The sequence below is a fragment of the Dryobates pubescens genome, chromosome 15 (genome assembly GCF_014839835.1).
Source record: "Dryobates pubescens isolate bDryPub1 chromosome 15, bDryPub1.pri, whole genome shotgun sequence".
In the NCBI taxonomy this organism is placed as follows: Eukaryota; Metazoa; Chordata; class Aves; order Piciformes; family Picidae; genus Dryobates; species Dryobates pubescens.
This window is the reverse complement of record NC_071626.1, coordinates 19,054,444-19,081,131: the sequence shown is the minus strand read 5'-3', so window position 1 is coordinate 19,081,131 and position 26,688 is coordinate 19,054,444. Positions and strand designations below refer to the sequence as shown.

At 40.1% G+C, this 26,688-nt stretch overlaps 1 protein-coding gene across 15 annotated transcripts in view; it reads left to right on the top strand.

Moving 5' to 3' along the window:
• Nucleotides 1-327: 327 nt before the first annotated feature.
• Nucleotides 328-26,688, top strand: part of C2CD5 (C2 calcium dependent domain containing 5) — a 58,843-nt gene continuing 32,482 nt past the window's right edge. For 5 of the 15 annotated variants that reach the window (XM_054168152.1, XM_054168150.1, XM_054168147.1 and 2 more), the window contains exons 1-9: nt 329-499; nt 6,054-6,140; nt 6,830-7,001; nt 9,117-9,212; nt 9,678-9,833; nt 12,226-12,424; nt 13,903-14,027; nt 20,447-20,532; nt 25,905-26,013. In XM_054168152.1, coding sequence (XP_054024127.1) covers nt 410-499; nt 6,054-6,140; nt 6,830-7,001; nt 9,117-9,212; nt 9,678-9,833; nt 12,226-12,424; nt 13,903-14,027; nt 20,447-20,532; nt 25,905-26,013 — 1,120 coding nt within the window. In that variant the 5' untranslated portion in view covers nt 329-409. Of the gene's footprint in view, nt 500-6,053; nt 6,141-6,829; nt 7,002-9,116; nt 9,213-9,677; nt 9,834-12,225; nt 12,425-13,902; nt 14,028-15,017; nt 15,170-17,963; nt 18,159-20,446; nt 20,533-21,553; nt 21,587-25,904; nt 26,014-26,688 lie in introns of those variants that run through there. The other 10 variants (XM_054168153.1, XM_054168151.1, XM_054168149.1 and 7 more) reach the window with 6 other exon arrangements.

The following is a 26,688-nucleotide window of genomic DNA, read 5'->3' as shown; positions in this document are numbered from 1 at the left end:
AACTCCAAGCTGGCTCTCCGCGCCCACTGTACCATCTTAGCGTAGGAGTGGGACGCTACCAGCGGAAACAAGCTGCACAGCACGGGGCCCTATCGCTGGCGGGGACGGCAGGGACGGAGAATCGCCTAGGCGCTCGCAAACCCGTTCCTTCGCCGGCCGCTTGCAGCGGTGACCCAGTAAGCGGCGCATGCGTCCCGCTGCCGTCCCCTCCCCGCTGGGTTGCGTCACAGCGCGCGTGCCCGGCGGCCGTTGCGGCGCCGGGTCCGTGCAGCGGCGCCGGGTATGGGCAGGCAGCCGCAGACCGTTGCCTGCCGTGGCGCATGCGCGCCCGCTCCCCCGCCAGCTCGCCGCTGCTGCTGCATGGGACACGCGCTGTTTTCTCCCTGCAGCCGGGGGGAGGCGGAGGAAGATGCCGGGAAAGCTGAAGGTCAAAATCGTGGCAGGGCGCCATTTGCCAGTGATGGACCGCGCCAGTGACCTGACCGACGCCTTTGTAGAGGTTTGCGGGAGGGAGGGGAGGAGCGCTGTGCCACGGGGGCGGGGGTGGAGGAGGAAGAGGAAGGCGGCCCCTCTGGCTCCTGTCTTGGGCCCGCGGGGCTGAGGCACCTGCCCGGCCTCGCCGAGGCGACCCTGGGAGCGGGGACTCTGTCCTGTCCGCCGTGCGTTGACAGCTGCAGCTGCGGTCACGTACCACGTACCGCGGAGCGCTGCCTGAACGCTGCCGGCTGCGGCTCCCCTCGGCGGTCTCTCCCTGGGGCGCGTTTGGTGCCTCCAGGCTCGGCCGGAGAGCGGTTCTGTTGGCTGGTTCATGTTCCCTCTGCGCGGGGAGGGCAGGCCAGCCCTGGCTGGGGCCAGGCGGGCGAGCGTGGCCCGCAGAGGGACTGCGAAAACAACAAGGAGCACCCTAAGTCTGCGGGGATGTTTCTTAATCGGTTTATTGTTTACTCCTGAGTCTGATTCTTTTATCTGACAGCCATGCAGAATTTCAGTGGTGCTTTAAAATTACCCAGCTCTCTTGCAGCCTGTTCTGGCTGAAGGCTGTTGGTGAATGGCTCTTGTTGATAGGACAGCACGATGGAATCCATTGGAATCCATTTCAGCAATTCGTTAGATGTGTACAAGGAGGATGGAGAAATAGGAAAAAGAACACTTAAAAGTAATTTGTTTCTCTGACTATAGGAAGGGCAGAGCGGTTGTAGAGGTGTTACTTTTAAGGCCAATATTAATCTTTCTGTTTAATGTGCACAAAATACTGAAATATTTTCCAGAGATATTTTTTTTGGACAAGTGCTAAATATTGTTTATGTATTTAAATCGTGGCATTACACCAGAGGTATCTAACCTCAGCCGTCCTTACAATCATGCAGTTTAAGAGGCAATAGATAGGGCGTTTCTTAGGAAGGGATTGTAAAATAAGCTGACATGATCCTTCTGCTTTATGATTCATTATTTCCAATGGGAGTAACTGCAAAACGTTTCAGTAACATTCCATAGATTCAGAAATGCTTTCAGAAAAAGCAAGGAGCTCTTTAACAGTGGGATGCAATATGAATGCATGCTTGTACCACAAATAGTGATTGAGGTTGGCGTGATACTGGTATTCAGGTTGGAAGACAACAAGTGGACAACACATTAACCATGAGCCAGCAGTGTGCCCTTGTGGCCAGGAAGGCCAATGGTATCCTGGAGTGCTTTAAGAGGAATATGGCCAGCATGGCAAGTGAGGTTCACCCACTTTGCTTTGACTTAGTAAGGCCACATCTGGAGTCCTCTCTCTACTTCTGTGCTTCTCAGTTCAAGAAGGACAAGGAACTACTGGAGAGAACACAGTGAAGGGCTATGAAGATGATGAAGGGACTGGAGCATCTATTCTACAAGGAAAGGCTGAGAGACCTGGGTCTTTTTAGCCTGGAGAAGACTGAGAGGGGATCTTGTCAGTGCTTATCAATATCTAGGGGGCAGGTGTTAAGAGGATGGGGCCAGACTCTTCAGTGGTGCCAAGGCACAAGGCAAAGGGCAGTGGGCTCAAACTGGAACACAGGAAGTTCTGTCTGAACATAAGGAAAATCTTCCCTGTGAGTTGCCAGATCACTGGAACAGGCTGCTCAGAGGTTGGGGAGTTTGCTCTGGAGGCTTTCAAAACCCACCTGTGTGTGGTCCTGGACAACCTGTGCTAGGTGACCCTGCTTTACCAGGTGGTTTAGACTAGGTGATCCCCAGAACCTCTGTGCTTCTGTGAAGACAGAATGTCTTTTAAGAACTGTGTAGTTTGAAAAGTCTGACAATGTAAAAATAAAGTTTGGGTATGTAAGTCCTGATTTGCTTTGGTGCTTAAAACTTTGATTGACTTCAGACAGTAATTACACTGCTTAGTGGGACAGTGAATTGCTAATAAAGTGAAAATGTATTTCTCATGTGCTTTTTAATGGAGCTAAAATAGTACACAGTTCTATTACATGAACGACAGTCATTTAAACCATATTTCAGTGTTTGGTTTCAGGTGTTTCATCAGTGAGTTTTTACTGTATAAGCATTTCTCTTGTCATTTTAAAATCTGGTTAATTGGCAGCCTGTGGCAACTTAATGTGTGCTATTAGAAGACAGGGAAAACAGGAATAGGAAATAATGTTCTCTGGTGAGTTTCATTTGGATTGTTTTTAAGCTGCCTTAAGGAGAGACAGCTCTCCTCTACTATTGCTTGCTTGGGGCCAACTCTGCTCCATCTGAGCCAAAACAGATTTGAAAATTAATCTGGTTAAAAAGTAGCTTAGCAAAAAAAAGGAAAATAAAATTTTTCAGAAAGATCAATTTGCTTATCTGGATTAAGGTGCAGTTTCATGAATGCCTTGGCACAAATAAGGCTAAAGAAATATGTAGATGGAGCCTTGCTTTTAGGACTGTTCCTTAGAAAGGTGGGGAACTGCCCTTACCAAGTATGGAGTAGGCAAGACATCAGGTGAGAGTTACGGTAAAATAAATTAAGATGGAAGTATTGTTTTATTTTTGAGTGTAAGGTTGCTGAAAACCTTTTCACTTAAACTAAAAGCTGAAGTAATGTCTGGTGGTGAGAAGTTCAATTCTCCCCCCCCACCCCACAGCTAACTCAGTCAGAGAAGCAAAATGGGAAAGGGCTGTATTTACAAGCAGAATGAAATGCAATGAATATATACACAATATACAGTATTTACCAGTTGATTACTAGCCTTTAATTTCCTTGTTAAATTTTCTAATGTAAATCTAGAATTAGAAAAGAAGATGAGAAAATACTTCAGAGATCTTGCTTGGCTCAGGTTGTGCATAACTTGAACTTTGCCAGCATTTATGATCTGGAGGAAATTAGCATCATTTCTTCCATAATTCTGCTTCTAAATTTGTACAGCAGACAGCAGTGTAGTGCTTGATTATCTCTCCTGGCTTTAATGAACTAGCTTGACTTCATGGAAAAGTTCAGGTAGAGCTGCCTGGGACTCCAAGGGAGCTAATTTGCTCCCTAGATAACATGTGAAAATAGGTTGGGTGGAGCTCTGGGCTTTTGTGTCTTGGCTCTAGTATATAAGGTGGCTCAGTTTAAAACTTGTGTCAGTATCACTTTTACTGCTTTGTGTGATGAGTAAACATCCTGCATGGTGGTGCTGTTATTTTTTTTAATGCACAAAGACTGCCTCCACCCCTCTCCCTTTTGATTAGCTGGGTGATTTATATCTGATTTACACCAAGGTTGCTTAGTCCTGTGTTTTCATGCCACTCTGGCTTTTAACTTTAGAGCTTACTTTGAAGTAACCTCTTTTTGAAAAGCATTACTGTTTGTTGAATCTAATTAGGGTGAGGGGGGCTTAATTACTATTTTTTGTTTGTTTGTTTCTTTGGTCACAAATGTTGTACAGAGCTCTGTTGACTGAGGTATGTATGGTTATAGGTATAGAGCTCAGTGTGAACTCATAGTCCTGCAGTGCTTTAGATTTACTGGATTGACGGGGTGTACTTAGGCAATTGTAGGCTTCTTAGAGTTGAGGTATGCAGCTATACAAAATAATCACCATGTCACTGAAAGGTGTAAAGCCTTTATTTAATACTCTCCTGAGCAAAAGTGTTTAAAAAAATTGCTATACAGTTTTCCAAAGTGAAGCCTTCGTTTGGTCTCCTAAATCCCATTAAGATTAGTAATTTAAAAAAAACCCAGAAAACCCAAAACAAACAAACCAACCCCCCAAAACCAATGACAACAAAAACCCTGCCCAAAACTACCCAAAACAAACAAGCAAACAAAAAAACCCAAACAAACCCAAACCCAGAAAAACAACAAAAAAACCCAAACCCAAGACTGAAAATTCTAGAATCATGGAAAGGTTGGGTTGGAAGGGATGTCCAAAGGTCACATAGTCCAACCACCCTGCAGTCAGCTGGGACATCCTCCACTAGATCAGCTTGCTCAGAATCTTGTTTAATCTGACCTTGAATATTTCCAGAAATGGGGCCTCAGCTACTTTCCTGGGCAACCTGTTGCGGTATTCCACCACCCTCGCAGCACTTGTTCCTAACATCCAATCTAAATCTCATTTCAAACCATAGCCCCTCATCCTATCACTACAGACCTTTGCAAACAGTCTCACTGCAGCCTTCTTGTAGGCCCCTTGGGCTACTGGAAGGCTGCTATTAGGTCTCCTTGGAGTCTTCTCTTCTCCAGGCTGCACAACCCCAGCTCCCTCAGACTGTCCTCATAGGTGAGGTGTTCCAGCCCCTTGATCATCTCTGTGGCCTTCTGGACCTTTTCCGTCAGGTCTATGTCCTTCCTGTATTGAGGGCTGCAGAGCTGGACACAGCAGTCCAGGTGAAGTCTCACTACAGCAGAGGGGTAGAATCACCTTGACCTTCTGGTCACACTGCCTTTGGATGCTATTGGCCTGGGCTGCGAAAGTGCACACTATTGGCTCCTGTGTAGGTTCTTGTGTACCAGAACACCCATGTCCTTTTCTGCAGGGCTCCTGTCTTTAACTGCAGTATTTCTTTTATATAAACATACTAATTTTCTTAAATATCTTGAATTAATTCAGTACCATAACTGTGTATTTGTAAGTAGTGCTTATTATTTGGAGAACAGGTGTTCATAAATCGTTTGGAATGAAAGCTGCAGCAAAATAAAGGCTTTTGCAGGGAGCATCACAGACACTCAGTTTTGCTTCCTTCTTTTTTTAAAACAAAACAACCAAACGGGGTCATCCTGAAATAGACTTCTCTGGAGAGTCCTGAAATAGGCTCCCATATGGTTGAAGGTGCATTAATCAGTATAGAGAATATTCAGTCTTCAGTCACTGGAGGTTGCATGGATATGTAGAGAGGAATGTGTATAGATATGTAGTCCCTCTATGCTTTTTGCCTACATGCTTTCTAGAATTTTCTGTATTTTAAGAAAGGAATAGAAACTGATGAGGTGCTGTGTCCAGTTCTGGGCCCCTCAATTTAGGAAAGATGTTGAATTGCTGGAATGGGTCCAGAGAAGGGCAACAAAGCTGGTGAGGGGATTAGAGCACAAGCCCTATGAGGAGTGGCTGAGGGAGCTGGGGTTGCTTAGACTGGAGAAGAGGAGGCTCAGGGGAGACCTTATTGCTCTCTACAACTATCTGAAGGGAGGTTACAGCCAGGTGGGGATTAGTCTTTTCTCCCAGGCAACCTGTGACAGAACAAGGGGACACAGTCTCAAGCTGCACTGGGGAGGTTTAGGCTGGATGTTAGGAAGAAGTTCTTCGCCAACCTATATTTTCTATTCTATTTTCTATTCTATTCTATAGTAGATTTAGACTGGAGATAAGGAAGAAATTTGAGTTTTACTTCTGTGCTCGAGAGTGTCAAGTTAGTCAGGTTAAAGGTCCAATTGGACACCAAACAGGAGTTAAGCTCTGCTGCCCCCAGCCACTCTGATATATGAGGACCAACTGGAACACAAGGGAGTTAACCTCTGCCAAATTGCCCACCGTTGGACTGTGACAATATGTAATGTGATGAGTTTCCAAATGTATTAACATTGATTATTAACAGTGCATCTCTTGTGTTTCTAGGTAAAATTTGGAAATACAACATTTAAGACAGATGTGTATCCCAAATCACTTAATCCTCAGTGGAATTCTGAGTGGTTCAAATTTGAAGTAAGTATTTTTTTAAGAGTTTGCCTGTATCTGTAGAGACACTCTGGATTAGGGGCCCTTAATGCAGTCATTTCATTTCAGGTAGACAATGGGGTTTGAGGAGTGACATGTATTTCTGCTATCTGCAAAGCCTATCTACCTACAGTAACACCTTGCAAGACTACATGTTCTATTTCTGCAAACACTTACATGAGCCATCCTATTGCATTTAGCAAACCTGATTCCTGGTTTGTGACTTTCACACAAAACTCATGTCCTGCAACACAGTTGAAGTACCTGCAGATGGATTATTGCATTTGTGTAGGAAAGTGCATGTGTGAAGTTACTGAATTTTTACAGCAGGTTGTATAAAATGTCTTACAAATTATTTTAAGCCACTGACCAGTTTAGAAAGACCAATAATCATAACTTCAGAGTATAGTAGTCCTTTAAGATGCTTTTTCTTAATTGTGTGTAGTCACTGTCATCTTGCTTTTCTGTTGTTCTTCCAGTGATAACTCTGGTTCCAGGATCTTGCCAGTCAGTGAAGGGTAAAATCGAAATAAGTGACTGCATTATTGGGGGACAGGAAATTGAAATTACAGATTTGTCTCTGTAACTCTCCTCTTTATTACATTGGTTTTTTTTAGTAGTGTTTCTCCACATTTAAAAGAAAAATGCTCCAATTCCATGTAAATCTTTGTTTCTAGGTAGATGATGAAGAGCTACAAGATGAGCCTCTCCAGATCACAGTTCTCGATCACGATACCTACAGTGCTAATGATGCCATTGGCAAAGTGTACATAGATATTGATCCTTTGCTCTACAGTGAAGCAGCTACAGTTATTTCAGGATGGTTTCCCATTTATGATACCATTCATGGTAAGATTTGCGAATTTGAAAGTGAAACAATGTTGTTTGAAATGTAATCTGATTTTTGGTCTTCATTTCTGTAAGCTGTTTTCAGAACTTTGTAATACTTTTAGCCTTGGGAGATGGAAAGCTGTTTTTCTGGCATTGTTTGCCTTATTTCTGGCAGGAGAGAATTTCTGGCATGGTAAATCAGACTAGTGCTTGGCAGAACACCTTCCACAGAACTTGTGGTATTTGAAATAGTTACTGCAAAATTCAGATTAAACAAAAAGTCCCAAACACACCTCTCCAATTGCCACATGTTTACTAAAAGAATATGCTTGTGCTGAAGTCACTTGGGCTGTGCCTTCCTGGGATGCTGGATAAACTTTACTTGAGATGAAAGGACAGGATGTGACACGTCTTCAACATAAAGTACAGGATGAAATTCCTTTTCCCTGCAGAAAGTACTCTCAGTGCTAGACAGATTTCATCAGAATGTCTTGAAGGTCTGAGGTGAAGTTAATGGTATTTTTGCCTTTGCTTTTAGTGAAAGAGAAGTTTTGTCCCAGAAAATCAAGGTTGACTTACAGCAAGTAGCTTGCTGCTTGGATGCCGTATTGCAGAACAATGTGTATCATTGCCACCCTGGTTTATTATCTATTCATATTTAAAACTATTGTATTGAAGAGTTTTTGGAGAAATACTGTGTGGATTTTTCTTACCTGTTTATTCATATTTTCCCATGATACTTTTTTTTTTGGAAGTAAAATAAGGTGAACACTTGCCTTGGGATATGTACGACTTGTATGTCAGAGAGAATTAGATTTCTCTGTATTTTTTCTAGATCCCTTAGTATTTCACAGTTTGGGTTTTTCAAATCTAATTTAAGTAAAATTAGAATTAGTGAACTTTTCTGCAGTAGTTTCTAATTATCCTGATTCTTGGCAAACACTATATTGATTTTATTTTTTTTTAAGGAAGCATCTACTGTTCATCTTTGTAGATAATCATTCTGAGGTGCAATTTTTTTCTCCTCACTACTTGTAAAATTAATTAAACCTGAAGCACTTCCTCCTGTAGTGACTGAAGTCTTCTTTCTGTTGGCATTTTGGAAGATAAATTAGGTGATTCTATTCCCAAATTCAGTCTCCAACTCGAATGCTTTTGTCTGAGTGTCATATACTTCTGTGATACAGGCTTCTGAAGACACTAGAGATCAGACTCCTCAAGAGTTTTAGTCCTCAATATGTCAGAACCTGTAATATGCAAAATGGATTTGTTACTGGGTGGGGAAAAAAAAAGTGGTGGAAAAAAGAAGCAGCTCAGAACAGGAAAGTAGAAAAATCTAGAAGGAATGGCTCTATGTTGAGGAAATACTCCATTATTAAGGTTTAATTGGGGACAAAAATGAAGCTTTATATAGAGAGTCTGTAATCCCATATTTTTATACTTTCCTTCTCATAGTCAGGGTATTTTAGAAACATTTACTGTGCCATTTTGTAGTTCTAGAAAGAGCCATAAATCTTCTGACTGAGTCGAACCTTCAGTGCAGCTTTACTGTCATTTTTAAAACCATTTCAGGGAGACCATGTAAAAGCCCTTTGGTGTTGGTCAGAGGTTTTTGAGGTGGACACGACTCCAGCACATAGTACTTCCAGCCTCTTGTGCTAAGGGTATCGTGAGACACAGTCCTTAAATAGTGATTTTTATACCCTTCCCACATTGATGGTGCAGGGCAAAGGAGCAGAGAAACACTTGCACACTTCAGTATCAGGAGGCTGATGGCTTCTCTTTTTTAACAGTGCCATGTTTCTTCTAAAGTCCTGTTTGGTGCAGCAGGTATCTGAGGACTGTTACTTGCATAACTTCAGCCTCAAAGGCTTGGCAGAAGTAGAAACTTCCTATAGGACAGCAAGGAGGTGACAAGGAAACGTCTTCTTGCTGCTCTGGCCCAGGCTCAAACTGGCATGGGAAGTGCCAGTTGAACAGAACAATTCTAGCAGAGTTACAGTACATTCTTTGCAGAAACTGTTACTAGAAAGTGTGTTAATTGCTAAAAATAGGGCATAATTAATAGGACTGCTTTTGTAATTATTTTTTCCTGATGCATCTCTTCTCATTTTTCATGTTTTTTATTCGTAGGTATACGTGGGGAGATCAATGTGGTGGTGAAAGTGGATCTCTTCAATGATTTAAACAGATTTAGGCAGTCGTCCTGTGGAGTCAAATTTTTTTGCAGTAAGTACAGGAGAAAAGTTTATTTCAGCAGAAAACTTCCTCCCTCTCCACTTCTTTCCTACACATGCTGTCAGTTTCCTTTCTTTCACCAGCTCATCGCATAAGCCCAGTAGAAACTATATTGAAGGCAGTAACAAGTGCAGAGAAATGTTGTTTGCTCTTCTTTTTTAAGGTTTTTACTGTTCATATTTCAAAACATAGGAAAAAATTATTCCCCCCCTCCCCCCCCTTTCTTAAGTTGCATTTCAGTACACGTCCGCACACAAGTTGTGTTATTTTGTGCACAGGTCCTTGTAAAGAGGCACAAAGTAAAAAGGTTTTACAATGGTACATGTTCTAACTGATACACTGGGTTACTTTCTGGAATCTCTTTTGTGTGTGTGTGTGTACAATTCTTGGCTTATAGATTCATGCCTTGCATATTCGGCGTGATTGATTTTGATTTTTGTTTATGTTTTCAAACAGCTACATCTATTCCTAAGTGTTACAGAGCAGTGATAATTCATGGATTTGTGGAAGAACTTGTAGTTAATGAAGACCCAGAATACCAGTGGATAGACCGAATTCGTACACCAAGGGCATCAAATGAGGCTAGACAAAGGCTTATTTCACTCATGTCAGGTATTAAACACATAGGCTGTAATGATTATTGCTGCTTTAAAAAAACCTCAATGTTAAAACAAGTGACTCACTTAAGATTGTGTATGATTTCTGATATTAATTATGCCTATTTTTTTTTCAGTTCACAGTGTCTTCTGTTTTAAAAGGTTCTAATGTCAAAACTGATAGCTGGTATGACTGATTTCCTCCTTGCCTAGGCCATGCTGCTAGCTAATTTGTTGGTTGTTTACAGCAAGGTCACAGAAACCTGTGAAACTTCTGTTGAAGATGTTCTTAATCTATATGAGGAGTATTACTAGAATTTTGACTCAAGTTGCAGAACTACTCCATTCTCTTTGAACTACTTTGAAGTATAATCACATCTTGGGCTTCATCAAAAGAAGTGTGGCCAGCAGGTTGAGGGAGGTGATTCTGCCTCGCTACTCTGCTCCTGTGAGACCTTACCTGAAGTACTGTGTTCAGCTCTGGGGCCTCAAGCGTATGAGGAACATGGAGCTGCTGTGAGGGGGATTTGAGGAGGACCACAAAGATGATCAGAGGATTAGAAAACCTCCCCTACGGGGACAGGCTGAGAGAATTGGGGCTGTTCAGCCTGGAGAAGTGAAGGTTCCAAGGAGAACTTAGAGCAGTCCTCCAGTATCTGAAGGGGGCCTATAGGAAAACCAGGAAAGGACTTTTTACAAGGTCAAGACCTTGTAGTGATAGGACAAGAGGGAATGGATTGAAGTTTGAGGAGTGCATATTTAGACTGGAGATTAGGAAGACATTCTTTCCAGCGAGAGTGATGAGACACTGGAACAGGTTGCCCAGGGAGGCTGTGAATGCCACCTGCCTGGAGGTGTTCAAGGCCAGACTGATGAGGCTTGGAGCAGCCTTTTCTAGTGGAAGGTGTTCTTGCCCATGGCAGGTGGGTTGGAACTAGATGATCTTTGACATCCCTTCCAACCTAACCATTCTATGAATTTCCACTTGATTTCTTAAAGTAACTGATATTGGGACTGTGAGGTTATTCTGTGACAGGCTTTTTCAGCTTATTAACAGAGGATTTTGGAAATCTTTCATTTTCATCAGAAGAGAGATGGTATTTTCCACCTGGTGTTACTAAGGCTGTCTAGCTATATATATATGTATCTTTTCTTTTTTTAATTTTTATTTTTTATTTGCTAAGAAAGCATCTATGGCAGACCATGGTCTCATAGCTACAGTCTTTCCATCTTTTTGTGCAGCTAACAGAGAAGTAGCACTTCTATCTGCAGTGTGAGTGGCATATTTGGTGTCTCATTTTGTTTATTTGGTGCAACAGGTTGCCCAGGGAGGTAGCTGAGGCTTCATCCCTGGACATACTCAAAGTCAGGCTTGACAAAACAACCTGATCTAGTGGAGGATGTCCCTGCTGACTACAAGGGGGTTAGTCTAGATCATAGTATCAGTCAGGGTTGGAAGGGACCACAGGGATCAGCTAGTTCCAACCCCCCTGCCATGGGCAGGGACACCCCACACTAGATCAGGCTGGCCAGAGCCTCATCCAGCCTGGGCTTAAACACCTGCAGGGACGGGGCCTCAACCACCTCCCTGGACAACCCATTTCAGGGCTTCACCACTCTCATGGTGAAGAACTTCCTCCTCACGTCCAGCCCGAATCTCCCCGCTTCCAGCTTCATTCCATTCCCCCTAGTCCTATCACTACCTGATATCCTGAGAAGTCCCTCCCCAGACTTCCTGTAGGCCCCCTTCAGATGCTGGAAGGCCACAATTAGGTCACCTCAGAGCCTTCTCTTCTCCAGACTGAACAGCCCCAACTCTTTCAGTCTGTCCTCATAGGAGAGGTGCTCCAGCCCTCTGATCATCCCCGTGGCCCTTCTCTGGACACCTTCCAGCACGTCCATATCCCTCTTGTAATAGGGGCTCCAGAACTGGATGTAGTACTCCAGGTGGGGTCTCACCAGAGCTGAGTAGAGGACCTTTGGAAGTTCCTTCCAACCCAAACCATTCTAGGATTCTATGAATTTCAAAGATGCTGCATTCTGAACTGGATGAAGTATTTAGAAGGTTAGGTGTGTTCTTGCACACATCTTGACCATCTTTTCCTCTCTAAATAAAAGAAAAACCTAATGAAAATAAAGAGATAACATTCTTGAAATAACAAGTTGTTTTGGCAATTAAATTTAGAGGAAAAAAAGGAAGAAATGCTGTGCAAGTCATCAGTATCACACTTGTTACTGGAGACAGATTGTAACCAGCTGCTTGGCATAATTGTGTAAGGTTGGAGCTATTACCTGTTTTACTGACTTTGTTGACAATTCCAAAAGCAGAGGCCAGAGGTCATAAAAGAGAATAGGTAAAGTTCATGGCAATTATGAGCTCTTTACATGTTTGGTGTTTTTTTTTCTAGGTGAATTGCAAAGGAAGATTGGCTTGAAGGTGCTTGAAATGAGAGGAAACGCTGTTGTTGGTTATTTGCAGTGTTTTGATTTGGAGGGAGAGTCTGGACTAGTAGTGCGAGCCATAGGAACAGCCTGCACGTTGGATAAATTAAGTAGCACATCAGCATTCTTACCTGCATGTAACTCCCCATCCAAAGAAATGAAGGAGTAAGTATGAATTAATAGTTTGTAGGGAAACAAGTTTCATCTCTCTTCATACTCATTCAGTTTTACATAACCGATGTGATTTCTTTTTTTTCCCCCCTGAATTTGTTTTTCCTTTGTAGTTTTATTTGTCTGCAACTGAGTTTTTATTCCACAATTTGGGAATGGTTTAGGTTGAGTTATTTCTGTTATTTCTTAAGAAGCTGGAGTGGTAATCCTTATTTAATATGACATTCTTGGATTTATATAGCAATGGTATTATGTGTCCTTGGGTTGTGATCCACTGATTTCCTAACTAATAATTAGTTCTGTTTTGACTCCATTTTTGTACAATCTACACCAATGTGAAGGCTTCTTATGATACACCTTCTCAGGATTTTCTCAAGTTCAGTATAGTAAGGCTGAAGCATTTATGCTGAGCATGTAGGAAAAGATAAATTTTGAATTCAGACAGTTATCTCTGTGATTTAGAGAATGATCCTGAAGTAATCTTGTCTTTTCTTGCGTGCTTTCCTTTTTACACTTGCAGAACAAGTAGGGCTATTGCAAAACAAGTGAACAGTTCCTTGCAGAGAAAGCTCTTTATGATGAGAGGTAGAGTTTCTGGATGTTTGTATTTGTTGGAGCACCAAACACAGTTCAAGTGCAATTTTCAGTGTGCTTATAAATTAATAGAAAAGGATGTGCAGTCTGTTTCAAATTGTTACTACTTTGTTGCTTGGAGAAATCAGTGATTTTCTGTTCGGTAGAGCTACACAATTTCTGGAAGGGCAAAAGGCACCAAAAATTGTGCTTCCAAAGGTATTAATTGGATTAGGGATTTTTGATAATGTGAACTGTTGTGTTATTACAATAATTATTAGGCTTTTTTTTTATCCATGCAGGCAGCAGTATGCTTTGACTTCTCAAAATTACTGGTTTCTGTTTCAAATCGTAGCTTGTTAAACTTGTCTTTAAAAATTGGCCATCAAAAGAGCTTCTGGATGCAATACAGAATAATGTAACAGTGGTGATTTTAAGGAAAAAAGAAGAAAAAAAAAAAAAAAAGGTGGACCTGGTAACTACTAACTTAAAATGCACTGATAAATAGATCAGTAGCTTTCATTCTTGAGCAAAATGTGGAAATCCCACCCCCCCCACAGTGGCATGTTCAGCTTAATGGTGAATATTGTCAGTCTCTCAGTCTGAAAAATGGGAGTGTTTCTCAAAGCCAGTAAAATCAGCTAATGCTTCTTGTTCTTGGCTTTACTAACTTGGTGGTGCCAAAGAATCAGTTGCACATTCACAAGCTAATGCTTACTGTTCCTTTCTCTCTTATTTCATCTGGACTCTTGCATGCTAGGAATTTAAATTCTTAGAGTCTGCTTAAAGTAAGAGATCTCCTCTAGCTAAACTTCCCTGAAATCATTTATAACATAACTTTGCAACCTGTTTGTATGTATTGTTTTCTTTTCTTCCACCTTGGCTGCAAATTCTCTCAGGTCTCCGCTGGTTCATCCGCCAAGCCATGGATGTCGCTCGACTCACAACAGCCCAATTCACACTGCTACTGGCTCACGACTTACTCAGAACTTCTCTGTGTCTGTTCCCACTCTCATCTACACTGGTACGAGACTGCTCAGACTCAAGAGCTGGGGAAAGGCAGGCCACAGGCACAGTGGTCGCAAAGTGCAGGCAGGCAGGCAGTGTAGGCAGGTACCACCCATCTTTTCTCCCTCATTTTCTCATGGAGACACCTTCTTTTGTCACTGAGGAACTACTCTGTGTGCAGCTGCTGAAACAAAGGCAATAGTTTCTTGAGAATGCATCTGAGTCTCTTCCACAAAGCCACACTCTTCTTTTTAGCTTGGTAACTTCAGAAGAAATGAAGTAAATATAAGAAGTTATCTGGGTAACATTCACTGTTTTACAATCACTGGAGGGAAGCATGTCTTGATTGGAGTCCATTATTTCTGTCAAGTATAATCCCCATCTAAGATTTTTGGTTTTAAAATGGTTATAGGAAGGGTATGTGCCATTTGTGGAAGAGATGGGTTTAGAGAGCAGGTAAGTCAATCTGCATAAGTGAACTGTATGTCGATATAGTTGTTCCCATAAAGATACTCCTCTTTGCTCTGTTTTTAGCTGTGGCATGCTGCTGATGCTATAGGATAAGGAAACATCTATTTATTATTTTTTTTCCCTTAAAATGCATATGTGTGTATATACATAAATGTATGGATATGTATAAACACAAATATAATTTGGAATTATTTTTTCTTTCATAAACTAACTCAAAGCATTGTGTATCTGACCAGATTTTTAAGTCATAAATGGTTTTTAATTTTCTTTTGCATATATATATATATAATTTTTTTGTCACATCTCATGCCTTTCATTTGGCTTAATTGTTTCATTGTAGATTATCAGCATCTATCTGTAGAATGCTGAATGGGTAAACCAGCACTTCTTTGCCTCAGGCCTCATCCCCAGTCTTTTCACCTAAGGAATAGCTGCTGGCCCTGCCCCAATCCCATCCTGGTGTTTGGATCATGCTGCTGTCAGCCAGGTCCTTTGGCACAGGATTACTGAATATGTTTCCACCTTCTTCTGGCAGGATTCCCTTCAATGAAGATCCCAATCCCAATACTCATTCATCAGGACCCTCCACCCCTCTGAAAAACCAAACCTATTCCTTTTCACCTTCCAAGTCCTACAGTCGACAGTCCTCTTCTTCTGACACAGATTTGAGTTTGACACCCAAAACTGGTAAGGCACTTCCACCCACTTTTTGTTTAATTTGTGTTTCTCTTTTTATATTTTCATTCAACCCCTTTTTGGTTTTTGGCATTTAAGTTATCAAAATGATGTGGAAATTGGAGACTTCAAGTAGCACGCCCCAAGTCTGAAAAGGTTTCTGTAGGGTGAAAGTTCAAATCCTGCCTATATTTCCACTAATCTGGATAATGTTAAAGTAACTTTTACAACACAACTGGATTCAGGTTGCCCTAAATCATTTTAAGACTCCCTTAATGCTCTGAGCAATTGCTGTTTTATTATTTCCTTCATTTCATATCACAAATCATGGGAACACATCATCTGAGAGGTGGGCCTGAGCCAGTTGCATGAACTTCAACAGGGCCAAGTGCAACGTCCTACACCTGGGCTGGGGCAATTCCAAGGACAGATCCAGGCTGGGTGAGGGGTGGCTCAAGAGCAGTCTGGAGGCAAAGAACTTGGGGGTGTCAGTTGATGGGAAAAACTCAACAAGCACCATCAGTGGTCACTGACAGCCCAAGAGACAGCTGTGTGCTGGGCTGCATCCAAAGCAGGGAGAGCAGCAGGACAGGGAGGGGATTCTGCCCTTCAGCCTCTGCTCTTGTGAGACCCGACTTGGAGCACTGTGTTCAGTCGTGGTGCCCCCGAGCATAAGGAGGACCTGAAACTCCTGGAGAGGGTCCAGAGTAGGGCCACAATAATAATCAGAGGGTTGGAGAACCTCCCCTAGGGGGACAGGCTGAGAGAGCTGGAGTTGTTCAGCCTGGAGTAGATAAGGCTCTGGAGGGACCTTAGAGCTTTACATACACAGTATGCATTTTGAAAGTAACTTAAATTGTACTCCAGACATCTTCAAAAAGCATTTTTTTTTTTCCATTGATCTATCATAATTTCTTCAATTTTTTGTTTCCTCCCTTCTTATTTTTTCAGTCTGTGGTTAGAATCGTGTCAGTGAGAATGTTAGCACAACTCAGAGTTGTTACCTATTATGTGACCAATGACCTGAGCTTTGCTACCGAAGGACAAAATGTTTTGCAGAATTGTTGATAAAAGTCTGGTGGATTCTTAAAATGCTGTTTTAAATTGTGGTATTTGAAACTCAGAACATTCCTGTCTCCATCTAATCTAGACAATATTTAAGCATTTCAAAATACTTGATTTGAATTAATGGTCTCTGAGGGTTGGGGCAGGCTGCAGGAGATGGAACTGTTCAGCCTGGAGAAGAGAAAGTTCCAGGGAGATTTTAAAGCAGCCTTCCAGTACCTGAAGGGGGTCTACAAGAAGGCTGGAGAAGGGACTGTTTTCAAAGGCCTGCAGTGATAGAACTAGGGGCAATAGATTGAAGCTTGCGGAGGGCAGATTTAGACTGGAGAAATTCTTGACAGTGAGGGTGGTGAGGCACTGGAACAGGTTGCCCAGGGAGGAGGTTGTGGGTGCCCCTTTCCTGGAGGTGTTCGAGACTAGGCTGGATGAGGCCTTGAGCAATCTCTTGTAGTGAAAGGTGTCCCTGCCCATGGCAGGGGGTTGGAAACGGATGACCTTCAAGGTCCTTTCCAACCTAAACCATTTGATGACTCTATGAATTCCATGAAAAGAACAGCATCTCTTCGGTTCTTTTGTCTTTTACCAAAGAATTGATGGCTTGCAGAACTTAATTCCATAGCATGCTAAATTCAGTGTGTTGTTTTAACATGTTTGGAGCATGTGTTTGGAGCTCTGGTTTTCATTTCCTAAGACCTGGAATATTTCAGTGTAAAAGTTGATGATATTAGGGTTTTTTGGAGGGGGGTGGGGTTTGATTTTGTTTTGTTGTTAAAGGACAAATGTATGACACTTTAAGCATGAGCAGATTTAAGATGCTTGTTACTTAGTATGACTGACTTGTAAAATTAAATATTTTCTGATACTTCTGCAGTATGTTATATTCCTCTTTATTTCTTGGGTAGCTAGTGTGTTCAGATGCTTGAGATGGAGGCTAACCTGGAAAAAGAGTGCAGATACCACAATTTGACAATATGAATAAGTAGAGGAGATTCAAACTCAAATCTGCTTAAGCATCTGGTTTTCAGGAGACCACAAACTTTGTGTTTTATAAAATATAGTTATGATTGATTGTGTTACCCATTCTGGTCTATATCTGCTCTAAATATGAAGGGGAATCAGTCTGTGCTGAGAAAGCCTGTTTTGGTTTGTAGTTAGATGACTTCTATGAATAGTGATAAATTTTAAGGCACTGCAAAACAGCAGAGATAAGAGGCTGACAAAACCCATGACCCATTTGCATCAGGTAATACATTTTGATATGACATAGTCTGTGTTTGGAGGAAATTGAAAAGGTGTAAACTTTTCTTTGTGGGAACTTCAAATTCTACAAATGTCTGACTCTAAAAATCATAAACCTGTCTGGAAAACAGCTTTTCATAACAAAATAATGAAAGCAATCATATAAAGTGTGTGAGCAGATAGTGGGGTTTAGCCTTTATTCCATAGCATTTGTTAGCAAATTTTGTATAACATTTAAAACTAAAAGATAGGTTACTATGGCTCAACACCCCCCACCCTCACCCCCCCAACGAATTGCAAGTAAATTAGTCATGATTTTTTAGAACATGCTTCTCATTCACATTGTGGAACTGTATTGTCATTCCATTTCTTTGTTGAGGAACAGCAGTAAGTGCTGGTTCATTTGGAGAAAAAACAAATGCTTCATTTTGATTTCTTCCGTCTGTTTCTTTAGTCATCTTCTTAATCTACATCTCTTTGTCTCTATTACTTTCCTCTACAGCACCTTCCCCACAGGGACGTAGGACTTTCCTGTTTCCCAGCTCCCCTACACTCTCTTGTGTCTCCCCACATCCTAAAAAGTCCTGTCTCCTCTTCTCGGTGTCTAGCCTTAACCCTCTACACTCTAGCCATGTCAGCCCAGTTGTTCTGAGGAAAAGTGTTTCTTTCACTGAAGAGCTGCTTCTGGCTGCCTCTGGTAGGATCAATCTATTATGGCCTTTTAAACAAACTTTAAATGAAATGTTATTACTTAATATAGGGGCATTTAACACACAGCCTTCTATAACCCTTTGTTTTTGTTCAGTTAGCCTCTGAAAAATGCTGGCTACGTGACTGTACCATCTCTTACCTCTGCTCCAGAAGCTTGTAACAGCTTCAGCGCTTTGAGGATGTGAAATATACACAGTTTATGCTACGGAACGTTCTCCTTTTCTCTTGCAAAATTTCCTTTGGTTATTGGACTAAAGTAATTTACTTTTGTTTTTAATCCACTTCATTTTCTTCACTTTGTTCCTGTGTTTTGCATGGAACAAGCACTTGCTCATGAATTCATTCATAATTTGTTGGAATATAGTGGCTATCAGATAGCTAGCAATGCTGCTCTTTAATCTCTTCATGCCCATACAAACTTTTTTCTTTGCACTGCCCCTTTTCCATTTCTCTGCCATGCATTATCTTCATAGATTTAAATTAAATAGTTGATAATACTGCTTTTTTTTTCCTGTAGTTCATATTTTTTGAGTTTGTTTCATGTCCAGTATTTATGCTATGTTTGTCTGTATTTGATATTGTATAGTCCCTGACAACAATGCCAAATAGTAAAAGCAGTTTAATCTTGCTTAATGGGACTATACAGATACTAATATTTTTGTTTCCTTATCCAAGAACAGCTAAAAATATTGGTTAAAAATGATGCTGTAATGATAGCCTAGTAATTTTGGACAATGTTAGGAATTAAGATACATGATTAAGTCCAGTCTTATTTCCAGATATCCCAGCCTTTAGTTAAAACCTGCACTTTATATGTACAGTCTCATTCCTGTTTGAGATGCTTGATCAGGAGGAAAAGGAAACTAGCAAGGAACTGTTGTGTTTAATTATCAATACTGTAAAAGACATTCTTGGCTTCACTCCTAACTAACTGCTTGCAGTGTGGTGTTTGTATTTCATCCTGCTGCTGGTGCTTTCTGATTCTTGATCCTATGCTCTCCTTTATAACTTAATGTGTGTATTTTTGCTTCGTCAAGTTAGCACCAATTGCTTTAGATACAAGAAATGCTAATGATAGTATGTTTTTAGGCATGAAATATTACCAGTAAAATCTGATTCACCAGCATTGTGTTTTCTTTAGGAAAACCACAATCTTGGTATGTGTTTTATTTTTGTGATTTCTAACCACAGAGCAAGTTATTTAACTTGCTGTCATACACATAACCTGCATCACAACACAGTTACGAGTACAGTTTCTTCATAACTGAAAATGCTGTAGCATAGGTATTTGTGCATCTGATAGAAACTTTCTGTCTCTTCATAAGAGCTCCTGTATTGAGGCAAGCTCATGTACTGTCATGTTGGAAGTTCAATATCTGAAAGAAAGGGAGAATTACCCAGATTAGGCAAAATTGGACTTGTCTGATTCTAGTATACAGATAATCTGCAAGTTATGTGTGTGGAAGTAGAGTAATGAAAGTAGTGTGGCAGTTTTAAATGTTAAGCAGTAGTCCTTATTTGAATGAATCAGATGAGTGAATATTTCAGTGCATAGATATTAAAGACAATAAGAATAATCAGTGTTATTTTTTTTCCCAGAGTTTATATTTCAAATCAAAAGATGTGCATTGCCTTTGCAATTTTCTTTCTCCCAATCACGCAACAGCTACTGCTATAATGATGTGTACAGTCTCCTCCCAGTGGTTAGGAAAAGTGATGGAATTACACTGAGACTCTCAGCCAGATTTTATTACTTTAAAAAAAATCAAATTGATAATGATAGTAGAGCTGGATACTTTACTGTGGAATAATCTGGCAGAGAGGTGTCATTCAGCAGTGAAGAATTAATGGTAACTTTGCAGCACTTCTTGATAAAAGCTGAACACCTGGTCATGTAGAAACTTCTGTGAAAAAGCAGAGAAGGTAGAGCCTTGTTGAAATCATAGGAGAAATTCCCAAGGTTTATATGCTATAGGAAAGAAAGGCAAGCCCTGATCCTCAAGTCTTACTGTAGGTTTTTTAAATTGAGGCAGGAAGCAGAAAAAGATCTTGGATCGGGGGGTTTAGTCCAAATGTCCTGTGAAAACCAACCCCCAAAATACTCCTCCCCAAACCCAAATTAAACTGATGCTAAGCATTTGTTTTCCTGGAAGTTAAATTGATGGGGATAATCTGACTGTTTTCAATCACTACTTTATGTATTTTAAAATCATAGTTTGATTACAAATGATAATATGTGTTTCTTTGAATGTCCCTTGTACTGATACTCTTCAGGAATGGGCAGTGGGAGCGCTGGAAAAGAAGGGGGGCCATTTAAAACTCTCTTAAGACAGCAGACTCAGTCAGCTCTGGAACAAAGGGTAAGGCATTTTGAACCTATAATCCTGATCTGTTAAAATGAAAATGTATTTTGTAGTACATTAAATGTGTTCTGTTACTTTCTGCTTTAAAATATGTGTAATTTTTAGGTCTGAAAATGTATTGCAAACGTTGGGCCTTTTTACACACAAGTTATTTAAACTTTAATATATTAACTGAAGCATTAAGAAAAGTGGAGCAAGTAGCCGTAGTATGCATAGCACTCAAGTGATTAGGCTATAGGGCTCTGAGCTACTTGATCTAGTGGAGGATGTCCCTGCTGACTGCAGGGTGGTTGGACTGAAATGACCTTTGGAGGTCCCTTCCAACCCAACCCATTCTATGATTATAGCTGCTGTTGGAAGAAACAGTTATAGCAAAAAAAGAGTACTCTTTGGGCACTGTAAGTTACTGATGAATGTGTATATTTAATATTTTACAATCATGTATTTAGTTTTTACTGAAGGCAGATTCAGAAAACGTTGGAATAGTTTGAAACAAGGTGAAAATCCCATTTGTAACTGCCCAAACTATCAGTTTTGAAAAACAGAGTTGGTGCATAATTTAGCTGTTGTTCTACTACATGAAATGGTCTGCATGCAGCCTTTCAAAAATAGTAACTTAAACCTAAACCCTTTCCTAAGCAATAGAAGGGCTTCATAGATGTACAGCTTTTTGTAGAACCTCTGCAGGACTGAAAAATGCCAGTTACTGTGCCGAATAGGATTTTGTAAGTGGGTTTAATGCCTTGTTTCAGTTTTGCAATGAGTCCTTACAACTTTATAGATTCCATTTGTCAAAATGTTAGTAGTGAGGTGTCCTGATGCAAGAAATGTGAATGCTTTCCTGTTCAGAAATTAATTCTTGTTGAAGTCCCACGTCTGACTACCTGAACTTCTTAACATAGAACCATGTATGTGTGTTGGAAACAAAATCAGCTACCTTTGTGAAATATAAGTGAATGGCTTCTCTTTGGAGTAAGTGGATGATTCTCTTCTCGTTTTTGTGTTATCCATTGCTAAGGGAGGATCGCCTCATAGGTTCTGTAGAAGGCGGGTATGTTCCAAAACATCGTGTGACTCTTTGTAGCCCTTTTTTTCCTTCTGTTGAGGATTTCTCAACAATTATTTGATTTTTTTTTTTTCACCTTTTAATTTTTTATTTTATTGTTTTGGTGGGGGGTTGCAGATTTCTGTTACCTCGTTTCTGCAGGGGTTTTCTTACATTTGTTCCCTTATTTTTAAGAGCATTTATCAGATTGGCATAGTTTTGCTTAGGTGGTATTTTGCATGTTGGTACATTTCAGTTAAAATTTTAATTTCTCTTTAAACACAAACCCATGGCCTTTTGCTTTTAATGTTTTAGTTTGTTAAAACAACAAAAAAAGTGCTTTGCAAAGAGCCTTTTCTCTGTCGAGCTTTGCCTTTGCTAATGTCTCAAACATTTCATGGCTTATCTGTTATGTCCTTAGGAAGCTTCTTAAAAACAATGAAACCCTAAATTAAGAGCAGTTAATGTATTTTTAAAGCTTGAATTATCTGCATGTTGTTTTGATAAGGTCTCTGTATTGTCTAGTGAAAAAAATACTGGAAAATGGAATGGAAAGTATTGAATTTGTTATTGATTACGATGTGGCAAAGCATGTAAATGTTAATTGATAGAAAAAATATGTTTGTACTGTCTTTGAAAGTTCCATATTGGCTGGGTTTTGCTATGCTTACTTAATGTCACCTTCTGGTTGAGTTACTTAACTAGAATGAGTAGCACTTAAAACTCTTTGAATCTTGCACACATAAATAGTGTCCTTTAGTTACTTGTCTGTCTTAGCTAATTTGGGAAAACAAAGAATAAATTCAATTTGCAGAATGTATTTCCTTCTCTGGCTTAGCTAATTTGGGAAAACAAAGACTTAAATTCAATATATAGTTCCACATACATTAGATGTACTGTATATTCTTCTGAGTCTTAGTTCAGTTTGTTTGGGCATATGGTAATGCTGTAGTAAGCCCAGTTCATTTAACTGGGTGTCTCCACACCTTTTTTTTAATCAAATGTGGGTTTAATGTGTTAATTAAATAACCCATATTGCAAACCACAACAGATTTTGTTGGCAGGATAATAATTCCCTATTTCTTCTGGGGAAAATTTACCAGCTGTGGAAAACTGACATCTGTGTTATGTTGTACATTAATATTTTAAGCCATTCATAGGATGCTTGTTGATAGCGAATGTAGCTATGGCAGTTATGTATGTTTTTGTGTATATGCTGTATTTCCATCAGTGGGAAAATGTGAGCTTACTTTACTCATTTAAAAAAAAAAAAACACCAAAAAAACCCCACCTGTTTCTGTAGAAATGGCCAGATGCTCTTGATGATATTTTCTATCCCTGTTGACTTGAACAAATGCTGTTTTATTCCTCCACGTTTGCTTTCTGCAAGCGCTTGAGAGATCTTTTCTGCTGCCTTTTCAAAACGGAGAGCTGTTGATCTTCATCTCTGAAGAGTGCTGCTAGATAATTGTTGTGCTAGAGTGCAGTTCTCTGGGTGATTCTGCTGGTTGCAATGCTGACTTAAGCAACTTTTCTTTCCAGCTACTTCTCGTTACTATCCAACCCATTCCCTTTGTTCAGTTGAAGAATAACCTGTAGGAAGGTTTGGCCACTCCGTGAGATAGTGCAGTAAATGTGCTTAGAATGAAAATAATTCAGTGAGGAAATTATCAGTATTTTCATGTGGACCAGTTCACTGCTGTGGTTCAGCCCCAAAAAATTTTAAGAACCTACCTGACCATTACAAGCATTATCTGAGGGAATGGTACAATGATGGGAATGAGTCAGTGGCTGGAAGAGAAACCGAGAACTGCTTCAGCTGGCACTGACACCAAATAAAACGTGTGCGCAGCCTTGTTCCATGTGCTTTCTGATTATTTTGTGTCTCTTTGTATGAAACATAGTTAAAAAAGAAGAATACTAGCAATACATGTATGCATATACAGAACATTTTAAAAACATAGTATTAAAAAAAGATTTTTGCACACTTCTTGCCAAGTTTTCCCCAAATTCCCACTACAAAATCTCTATGGAGTTGCAGAGATTAAACCAATCACAGTTGTTTCAGGGTCTTTGCTGTCCATGACTGTGTATTGGTAGTAAATTGGTACTGGAGAGATGATTGACCATATCCAGCTGTAGCTTGGAAACTTTTAAGTTGAGTGTATCTTCTCAGACCATGGAGTAGTCTGTGCCTGCATGACGTTGGTGTTACTGCAAATTACAGCAGCAGAGGAGATTCACAGGTTGTCTTGAGTTGGAAGGGATCCTCAAAGGTCAGCTTGTCCAACTCCCCTGCAATCAGCAGGGACACCTGCATTTGGTTCTTATGGACCTCTGTTTTCTGTACAATAAGTGTAGCTTTATAATTTTGAAGGATTACAGATTGAGGATGGAAATTGTATTGGATTAATATAGTAATAAAAACCTTCAACCCTCCCTAAAAAGGAGGAAAACACCCTGTGAAAAGTGTTTAAAGGCACAGCCTCAAACTACCACAGCAGTACACCTCTGAATCACTCAACAGTTAAATTGTATAGACCCACAGCAAAAGGGTTTCTACAAAAGTGTGGATGTACTATGTGGGGTTTTTTGTTTGTTGCCCCTCCAATCATTGGCATGAAAGATATGCAGGAAAGGAGCTCAGACTATGGTGTAGCCAGAGCATTCTGACTGTTGAGATAACCTGCAATGCAGTCTGGTAGAACTTTCTGAAAGAATCTCTTCTGTAATCCTCTGTAGGGACCCATCAGTGCTCCTAAAAAAGAGATTAGCCAAGCAGGCTTGCAGAGTCTTATGGTGAAATCTTGCTTTTTAATTGCATCGTAGGGCATGACTGCAGGTCTTGGTGTTTTGTGGGGTCTGTGGTGTTTGTGTTTGGTTTGGTTTTGTTCTGGTTGTTGGTGTAATGATTGCTGATTTCAGTTTGCCCATTGATTTTTAGAAGTGAAAATCCAGAACACTTGAACTTTGTAGAGCCTTTTAAAACTTTCAAGAGTTCTAACAACAAGTGTGGGGAAAATTCTGAAGTACTAATTTTTAAATCTCCATTGGGCTTTAGTTGAAGAGGATTTTTCATGCCATGTATTGCTGGAAGAACAGTAATCTTCATTTGATCTGCAGCATGTACATTGTCTAGGTAGAAGCCCAGTTAACTGCACTGTTGCAAGTGCTTCAAGTATGTGAGAAAGGAATCCTTTACTGTACTTTCTCCCATATAAAGTTATGGTGTTTATTTTTTCCATTTAACCATAACTGCATGGTTTGTTTTCTTCTTTTATTTTCTCTTTTTGCCTCTGTGCATTTAGAATTGTCAAACATCAATCTATTGCCTTTCCCCCATAAGTGTGCTGGATATTAGACATTCCAGAGAATGTCTCTAGAAAAGAAAATCTTCTGGGTTTAGGACCACTTCTTTCACTTCATCATATGTGTCATGGAAAATTTATGGTTACCACTTACTTGTATGAATTATATTTTGAAGTATTTGCTGAAACTTATTAATTCTTCATTTTAATTACAAATTGGTAAGAACCGATTTATGCTAATTAATTGGAAGGGAACTCCCTTAGTTTAACAATTTACAGTTATGTTTTAAGGACTTACTCTTCATGCTAGAAGATAAATATTTACTTGTTACATTTAGAGCTGATGACACTAGAGGAGCAGTCAGTTAAATTTTTTTTGATGTATTTTTTTAGGTAATAAGGCATTAATCATGCCCCCTCCCTGGAAGGTTTTCAAGGCCAGGTTGGATGAGGCCTTGAGCAACCTGGTCTAATGGAGGATGTCCCTGGCAGTCCCAGGGAGGTTGGAACTAGATGATCTTTAAGGTCCCTTCCAACCTAAACCATTCTATGAATCTATCAATCATTCTTGTAAGGCTACAGTTTGGTTTACCCTATGCTTCACAAATCAAGCTGCAGTCAGCTGTAACAATAAAACCTAAAAAATGGAGAAATATCTTCCTTCATTTTGTACTAACGAACGAAAGCAGAGTTACGTTGTTTAGCTGCTGTCCTAAAAGTGGGCCAGTAGAGGCTTTGTTATCACAGATGTGAAAGTTTTGATTAATAATACTGTGTTGAGATACAACTGTATGGGGGAAAAGTATTACTACATTGTATAATACTTCTGCTTTTATTACACTATGGTTATATGACGATGAATGGTTACTTAGTGCTTAGTAGGTCTGAAGGATGCGTTTGGCTTACTGTAACCGCTCTGCTTGTATTTCAGGGAAGTTATCAATTCACTGCATGTTTGTTGGCAATCAGTAGTGGTTGGTAAACAGTCATTTGATGTTTGTTTTTAATCATAACAGGAATTTCCATTTTTTACCTTGACGACCTTTCCACCAGGCTTTCTTGTCCACGTTGGTGGCGTTGTCAGCGCGCGGTCTGTGAAGCTCCTGGATCGCATTCACAATCCTGGTATGTTCACGCAACAACAACTTCCTTGCTCACATCCAGTTACAGTGATCATGTGCTGTTAATCTTTAGAACTTCCTCACCTAAGTATTTGAGTAGATAGGAATAAATTCCAAGAGTGTCCATGAAAAGCCCTATTTTTAAGACAGTCTTTTCAAGCTTGAAAAACAATATTCAGAGCATAGGTTTTTTAGTGGGAAACTGTTCAATAAGTTAATGAAATAACAAAGCACTTGCAATCCAGTAACTTTGAAGTAAAAACTGTCTTGGAATTTTTGAGGATTTAATTATTATTTTACCACTTGTTAATATTAAAACTTCATACAAGTTTTTGATTCAAGCAAAATCAAGATGAAATACTTGATCTTAACTATGAATGTTTTCTTATTTTCAGCTCTTGAAATCCTTAAGACTTATGACTCCAATGTAGCTCAATACGTGTTTTTAACCTCTTTTGATAAAACCGTTACAGCTTTGTTTATCTTCTTAAAAACATATACTGAATAATACTTTTAAGATTTTGATTGAATATTTACTTAGGAACCCCAGTACTGGAACATGTGTATTTTGCATGTCCTACTTCTGGCATCCGAATTCAGTGACTTCTGACACTGAAGACTCTGTCATTGTCATTGAGACAAGCTGAGGAATATTCTGTAAAAAGCTGGAGTTAATGCT